This window comes from Quercus lobata, chromosome 9 (assembly GCF_001633185.2).
Source record: "Quercus lobata isolate SW786 chromosome 9, ValleyOak3.0 Primary Assembly, whole genome shotgun sequence".
Classification (NCBI taxonomy): Eukaryota; Viridiplantae; Streptophyta; class Magnoliopsida; order Fagales; family Fagaceae; genus Quercus; species Quercus lobata.
Genome location: NC_044912.1, coordinates 50,699,699 through 50,707,683, shown reverse-complemented (window position 1 = coordinate 50,707,683; position 7,985 = coordinate 50,699,699). Strand labels below are relative to the sequence as shown.

Sequence of the window (7,985 nt, the reverse complement as noted above, 5' to 3'; positions counted from 1 at the left end):
CGTGTCACTTCCTGATTGCTTGTGTCGTTTTGTATGCCCAGGTCATCTTCCTATAAATAGGGGAATTCCTCAGTTGCCCTCTGCATTTCTAAGATTTTCGTTCTTTGACATTCCTCGTCTAGAGCCTCGTCTAGGAATTTCCTCGCGTCCGTAGCCTTCATTCGTCTTAGAGCCAGGTATTCCCTCTTCTCTCGTCTTTTAGGTTTTTTGATCTTTTCTAAAAAATGTCGTCTACCGACAGTCTAGAACAAGCTATAGACAAGTACCAATCCGAGTCCAATACTAGTTCTAGTGGTTCTAGTAGTAGTGATGGAGGGAACTCCACGGACGAGGAATATGTTTCCGGCGTCCCTGGGTTTCCCTTGGAGGTTATACAACAAGAAGTTAGGAAAGCCTCAGGGTCCCAGACGGGTACCTCGTCCAGGATTTCCCCGTCTGTCCCTCCGTCCATCCCTTTGGACGAGGAGGAGGTTACTGTATTTAGTTGTGCAATAGACATACCTTCTAAAACAGACGAACAAAGGTTAGGTAATTTGAGGGCATGGTACCAAATCCCAGACGAGCTTAACCCTAGGTTGGCCGTCCGTGGAGAATGGTGTTGTGACCCTTGTTTTGGGATAGGCGTCTATGAAGCCTATCTTCTAAGGGGTTTGAGATTTCCTTTAAACGCTTTCATTAGGGAATTACTAGTTAGGTTAGGTTTGGGGGTATGTCAGTTTAATCCAAACGCATGGAGATTGGTCATTTCTATGCAAGTCCTATGGAGAGAGGTGTTTGGGGGGGACCGTCCTCTTACCGTGGACGAGTTCCTCTACTGTTATAAACCCTCTGAAATTCATCAATCCCTTGGCTTTTACCAGTTTACTGCCAGGGGCAAAGACTGTAGAATGATTAAGTCCCTACCCTCGTCTGACAGAAAGTGGAAGACGGAGTTTTTCTTCGTCTCCGGGAATTGGGCTGGAAACCCTTCAGACGTTGGACGGGATACTTTTGGTTGTTATACTGGGGACCTAGGGAACCTTCGTGCTCAGGGTAAGTTTTTTTTTTTTTTTAAGTTATTATTATTATTTTCTGTGTTCTAACTCACTCCTTTACAGCTGTTGGGCGTCCTTCCCTTAGCAAGTTTCACCGTGATCGCGTCCACAGAGCTCGTATATAGCAGATAGGAGCTTCCACTCCCTAGTGACGCTTAGACGACTTGCTAAGTGGGGATTTGGTCCTAACCTTCTGACGAAGCACTCGCACACGAGATAACAGTAAGGAGAAGTAAGCTCTAACTCAGGACGTCTTTTACCCTTTCTTTTTATGTTAGCTCTAAAACAAAACCCTTCTTTTTTTTATTTAGGAATGGCAACAATGAAAGGTAACAAGGGAAAAGAGGTTTTTGGCGAGGGGGATCGTCCTGAAGCCAGGGACGCTCGTCCTGAAACTGTAGCTTAGACTCGTCCGTCTGCTGGGGACAAAAGGAAGTCCCTACCGAAGAATTTGGACTTAGGGAGCCTTCCCAGCCGTCGTGACAAGAGAGTGAAACAGTCATCGTCTAAGGTGGCCAAGCCTATCCTGCCTCAGCCCAGTCTCTCCGTCCAAACAATTGATGTGGACGTATCTCCACCTGTGGAGACGACCTTGTCCAAGACCCCTCCTAGGACGATTACGTCTGTCTCGTCTCAGCCCCCGCCGAGGGTATCTTCGAACATAGTTGAAAACGAAGATTTGGCTTGGCAATGTTTCCAAGAAGCTGTGAAGGACGAGGACATACATGCTTGTTATGACATGTCTTTAAAAGATTTTGAACATTCTGGTGTTCATGATCTTTTTAAGGTAAATTTTCTTTCGTCTTGCTTTTATTATTTCACTATCTTTTGGTTGTCTTAACCAAGCATTTCTTTTTTGCAGGCCATGTCCAAGTTCATCGCAGCGTCTAGGCAAGCCACTGAATTGGACAAGACGAGAATTTTGCTAGAGACGACTATAAAAAGCGTGAGGGACGAGAGTAAGAAATGGGCTAGGGTTGCTGCTGAAGCCAAGGAGAAGGAAGCGAAGCAGCAAAATTTGATCGCAGAGTTGAAGGCCTCAGTGGTGGAGAAAGATTCTCGTCTCGACCACCTTCAAGTGAAGAATGACGAGCTGAGTACTTCCCTCTCCAAGGCTAAGGACGATGCTATTGTGGAGTTCAAAGCGTCCAAGGAATTCACAGACTTACTGGACCGCAACTATGCAACGGGTTTTGAAGATTTCAGGATGGACGCTGTTGAAAACTTCCCTGAGGTGGACTTCAGCTCTATCAAACTTAATTTGAACGCTGCTACCAGCTCTCTTCTCCAAACCAGCTCTGAGGACGTTAATATTGAAGACGATGCCTCCACTCAGCCACCCCCTGCTTAGGAATAAGTTTTTTTGTCTGATCCTTTGTTTTTGGATCTTTTCATGTAATTCAAGTACACTGAACTCGTCCAAAGTTTTTAGGACGAGGTATTGAAACTAGTTCTTCGCAAGGGTGTTTGGACGTTGGTTGTCCGCCCTTCAAACAGTTGGTGGATTTTATTTCTTTTATGTATGGACGAGACTTTTCATTTCGTATGCATGTCTTCATACTTTACTCGCCCATATTTGATGTGTTTAAACCATCTATTAAAACTTCAATGGTTATTTCTCGTCCTTAGACTAAAATTTCTTTTATGCACCCTGATCGTCCACAGATTTACGGACTTTGCTCGTCCATGTATGGGGATGTCTTAAAACCTCGTCTATGGGCCTTACTATTTAGGGCCTGGATGTGCATTATGCCTCGTCCTTTGTCTTAATTGTTTTAAGGCTTGGACGCACATTTTGCCTTGTACAGACGAGTTTAGCAAGTTGGATTCTCCCTCGTCCTTTGATCTGGACGAGGACGCCTCCTCTTTGCTTTACCCTCATAGACGAATATTCCGGGCTTATTATAGGCTCTACCTCGTCCTTTGATTAGGATGGGGTGCCTTGATCTTGCTTTTCCTTCAGGAAAGCTTTAGACGTTACATCTCTGCGTCTAGAGAATTTATTCGTCTCATTGACAGTTAGAATATTTCGTTCATAGCCACCTTGTAGGTTAGCTTTGAACGAGAGTAGCATGGAGTTCGAATTTCACACAACATTTTGTACATTACACATATCGTTTACAGATAGGGCATATACATGCTTGTGCCTTTTATTTAGTTAACTTCATAGCTTCGTCCAGAATCATGATAAAAAAACACAACATAAATAGCAAAGCAATAGTATCAAACATATAATTAAACATAAGTAGAATATAGAGTTGCAAGCTCCAAGCTCGTCCACAGTGATACTCATTCTGGCTCATTCTTACTGGTAGTACTTCCTCAGGTGCTCCACGTTCCAAGGATGTTCTAGCTTTCTCCCGTCCAGGGCCTCCAAATAATAGGATCCCTGCCTTTTAAAGTTAATGACTCTATAGGGTCCCTCCCAATTGGGGCTTAGTTTCCCATGAGCTGGGTTTTTAGTTGCCAAGGAGACCTTTCTCAGGACGAGATCTCCTATGCTAAAGCGCCTTGGTTTCACCATTGCATCATATTGCCTAGCCATGAGGTTCTTGTACTTCGCTGCTCTGTGCTCTGCTTCTGTCCTCACTTCGTCTATAAGATCGAGGTTCAGACGGAGTTGCTCCTCATTATCCTTGCCGTGATATGATGTCACCCTATGAGTGGCCATGTGCACTTCCGCAGGTATAACTGCTTCGCTCCCATAGGCTAAGTTAAAAGGGGTTTCCCCTGTAGGGGTCCTCACCATCGTCCTGTATGCCCATAGGACACCAGGTAACTCATCTGGCCATATTCCCTTTGCCCCTTCAAGACGAGTCTTGATGATTTTCAACAAGGATCGGTTTGTAACCTCAGCTTGACCGTTTGCTTGTGGATGGGCGGGAGAGGAGTAGTGATTGTGGATTCCAAAGTGTTGACAAAAGTCCCGAAAAAGGATATTGTCAAATTGTCGCCCATTGTCGGATACTAGTACCTTGGGTACTCCAAACCTGCATAGTATATTTTTCCAGACGAAGTTCTTTACATTCTGCTGGGTAATGCTTGCCAATGGTTCTGCTTCCACCCACTTCGTGAAGTAGTCAATTCCTACCATCAAAAATTTCATCTGTCTAGTTCCAAGTGGAAAAAGGACCCAGGATGTCTAGGCCCCATTGAGCAAAGGGCCATGGGGCCATCATTGGGGTGAGATACTCTGATGGTTGCCTGGGGATATTGCTGAATCGTTGACATTTGTCACATGCCTTGACATATGCTTTTGCATCCGCTTGGACTGTTGGCCAATAGTACCCTGCACGGACGACTTTGTGGATGAGCGTTCTGGCTCCCGAATGGTTTCCACAAGCTCCTTCATGAACTTCCCTCAGCACATAGTTCGCCTCCTCTGGGGCCAGGCACCTAAGATAAGGTTGAGAAAAGCCCCTCTTATAAAGAACTTCGTCCATAAGGACGTACCTGGCTGCTTTTATCCTGAGTTTTTTAGCTTTGTCTCTTGCTTCCAGAAGTCTCCCGTCCTTCAGATACGAGACGATTGGAGTCATCCAATTTTCTTCATTCCCTATTTGCTGCACTTCCGGGAGATCTACACTCGGGATGTACTGAATTTCATCATACTCGTCGGTTGTTCCGGTTGCTGAGGCTTCCTTCGCTAAGGTATCTACTTCCGCATTCTCTTCCCTCAGGATTTGAATAAAGTTAGCTTTCTTGAATTTTTTCACAAGCTGTAATACCCTCTCCAAGTGCTTTTTCATTCGTTCTTCTTTCGCCTCATATGTCCCATTTATTTGGCCCATTACTAACGAAGAGTCTCCCAGGACGAGAACTGACTCCGCTTCTACAGACTTAGCCAATTCTAGCCCTTTAAGCAGAGCTTCATACTCCACCTCATTGTTAGTCGGTCGATATTGCAGACGGACTCTATGCTTCAACTTGTCTCCTTCAGGGGATTGCAAAACCACCCCTACTCCTCCTGCATGCTGTGTGGACGAGCCGTTTACATGGATCACCCACCTTTTATCCTCCTGCACTTCATCATCGCATCTTGGTGTGAACTCCGCAATAAAATCTGCCAGGGCTTGAGCCTTAATAGCATGTCTTGGTTGGTACCGAATATCAAACTCGCTAAGTTCGATTGTCCATTGGATCAGACGTCCTGCGGCTTCCAACTTGTTCATAGCTTTCTTCAATGGGTGATCTGTCATAACATTGATTACATGGGCTTGGAAGTAATGTCTTAACTTCCTGGAAGCCGTGATGAGCGCGAAAGCCAGCTTTTCTATTAGCGGATATCGCCCTTCCGCCCCCCTCAATGCCCTACTAGTGTAGTATACTGGCTTTTGCATTTTTGCTTCCTCTCTTATCAGTGCTGAGCTCACAGCATGTGGGGTCACCGCCAGGTATAAAAACAGTTCCTCTCCTATCACGGATGGACTTAGCAACGGGGGTGTGACAAGATACGTCTTCAAATCTTGGAAGGCTCTTTGGCACTCGTCCGTCCATTCGAATGCTTTCTTTATAACCTTGAAAAATGACAAACACTTGTCAGTAGCTTTGGAGACAAACCTGTTGAGGGCGGCAACTCGCCCGGTGAGAGATTGAACTTCTTTAACATTCTGCGGAGGCTTCATTTCTAGGATTGCCTTGATCTTTTTTGGGTTTGCCTCGATCCCCCTGTGTGAGACCATGAATCCAAGAAATTTTCCCGATGCTACTCCGAAAGCACATTTGCTGGGATTCAACTTCATACTGTATTGTCTGAGTGTGTTGAAGGTTTCTTGTAAGTCGTCTAAATGTTTACATTCTTCCAAACTTTTCACTAACATATCATCCACATACACTTCGACATTTCGCCCAATCTGAGGACGAAACATGTGATTGACCAGTCGTTGATACGTTGCTCCAGCGTTTTTCAAGTCGAAGGGCATTACTTCATAACAGAATAAGCCCTGACTTGTAACAAATGAGGTCTTCTCCTGGTCAACCTCGTCCATCCGTATCTGGTTGTATCCTGAGAAAGCGTCCATAAAACTAAAAAGTTTATGGCCCGCGGTTGAGTCCACCAGCTGATCAATGCGTGGTAATGGATAGCTATCTTTTGGGCAAGCCTTGTTCAGATCAGTAAAATCCACACACATCCTCCACTTGCCGTTCGCCTTTTTGACCATCACTACGTTGGCCAACCAATCTGGATAGTACACCTCCCGGATAAACTTCGCTGCCATCAATTTTTGAACCTCGTCCTTAATAGCATTTTCTCTCTCAGGAGCAAACACCCTTTTCTTTTGTCGTATTGGCTTCGAGGATGGACATACGTTCAGGCGATGGGTGATGACATTAGGATCTATTCCAGGCATATCCTCATGACTCCAAGCAAACACATCTATGTTCTTCCTCAAAAACTGGACAAGGTTTTCTTTAATTCCTCCTTCTAGATCTGCCCCCACCCTGGTACATCTCTCAGGGTTCCTTTTGTCTAAGGGAACATCTTCCAACACTTCAATAGGTTCTACCACGACCCTTTTTTCTTCAATAGTCACGGTCTGCACTTGCTCGTCTGTGGCCAACATTGCCAAGTAACACTCTCTCGCTGCCAGTTGATCTCCTTGCACTTGTCCTACTCCATAGTCTGTTGGGAACTTGACTGATAGATGATAGGTGGATGTAACTGCTTTCCAACTATTCAAAGTTGGCCTCCCAATTATGGCATTATAGGAGGACGAACAGTCTACTACCAGGAAACTCACGTCCTTGGTGACTTGCTGCGGATATGCCCCAACTACCACTGGTAACGTAACAATACCCACGGGCTGCACCTTCATACCACCAAAACCTACTAATGGAGAATTCACCGGACGAAGACGATCTCGTCCTAACTTCATCTGCTGAAAAGCTGGAAGATACAGGATATCTGCCGAACTTCCATTATCAACGAGTACCCTTCTGGTTGTGTAGTCAGCGATGAGCAAGGTAATGACAATAGCATCGTCATGAGGATGGTGGATTCTTTTAGCTTCTTCCTCGGTGAATGTGATTGCCTGTTCATCCGTATCCCTATCTCTAGGTGGTCGTCCAGAGAGTTGGACGCTCTGCACCACCTTCAGGTATGTTTTCCTGGACCTGGACGATTGAACTGTGGAGCTCCCTCCGACGATAACTCTGATTTCTCCGAGAGGTGGCCGTGACGACTCTTCAGCTTTTCCCTTGAGTTTTTCGTCCTTATGGTCTCGACCTAGGAAACTTCTTAGCTTCCCCTGCCTTATAAGATTCTCAATCTGCTGCTTTAGATCAAAACATTCGTCCGTATCATGCCCATGGTCTCTATGGAAGCGACAATACTTGTTTCTATTGCGCTTATTTGGATCTCCCTTCATTTTTTCTGGCCATTTCAAGGAAGGATCATCCTTGATTTGCATTAGGACTTGATCAAGTGGCATGTTCAATGGCGTATACTGCTGACTTCGTACTGAGGGGCCTGCCTTCCTGTCACGATCCTTTTTGTCTTCTGTTCGTCCTTTCTTAAGATGAGGACCTTGTTCTGAGTGGCGAGTGGGGTTAGCATCCATTTTCTCAATTTTCTTCCTCTTCTTGGCTATGATAGCATCCTCCGCATTCATAAAATTTTGGGCTGAGTGGACGAGCTCGGCCATGGTCTGAGGCTCTTGCTCATATAGCTTGTGGATGAACAAATCAGAGTGAACCCCATTGTGGAAAGCCGCCAGGAGGAGCTTGTCATCCATCTCGTCCACTGCCAAAGCTTCCCTATTGAACCGTGTAATGAACGACCGCAAACGTTCATTCTCCCCTTGTTCTATGGTCAGCAAACTAGACGAGGAACGCTTGTGCCTCTGTCCTCCGATGAAGTTGTTGACAAACAACTTGCTTAATTCTTTGAAGGACGTTACCGTGCTCGGGGGTATTTTGCTGAACCACACTCGTGCGGGTCCTTTAAGGGTA

The 7,985-nt window shown here is 45.5% G+C and overlaps 1 protein-coding gene across 1 annotated transcript; it reads right to left on the bottom strand.

The window, feature by feature from the left end:
* Positions 1–4,144: 4,144 nt before the first annotated feature.
* LOC115961955 lies at positions 4,145–7,768 on the bottom strand. The gene has a single exon (XM_031080840.1). The coding sequence runs from the start codon at positions 7,766–7,768 to the stop codon at positions 4,145–4,147; it is 3,624 nt and encodes a 1,207-aa protein (XP_030936700.1).
* Positions 7,769–7,985: the final 217 nt, after the last annotated feature.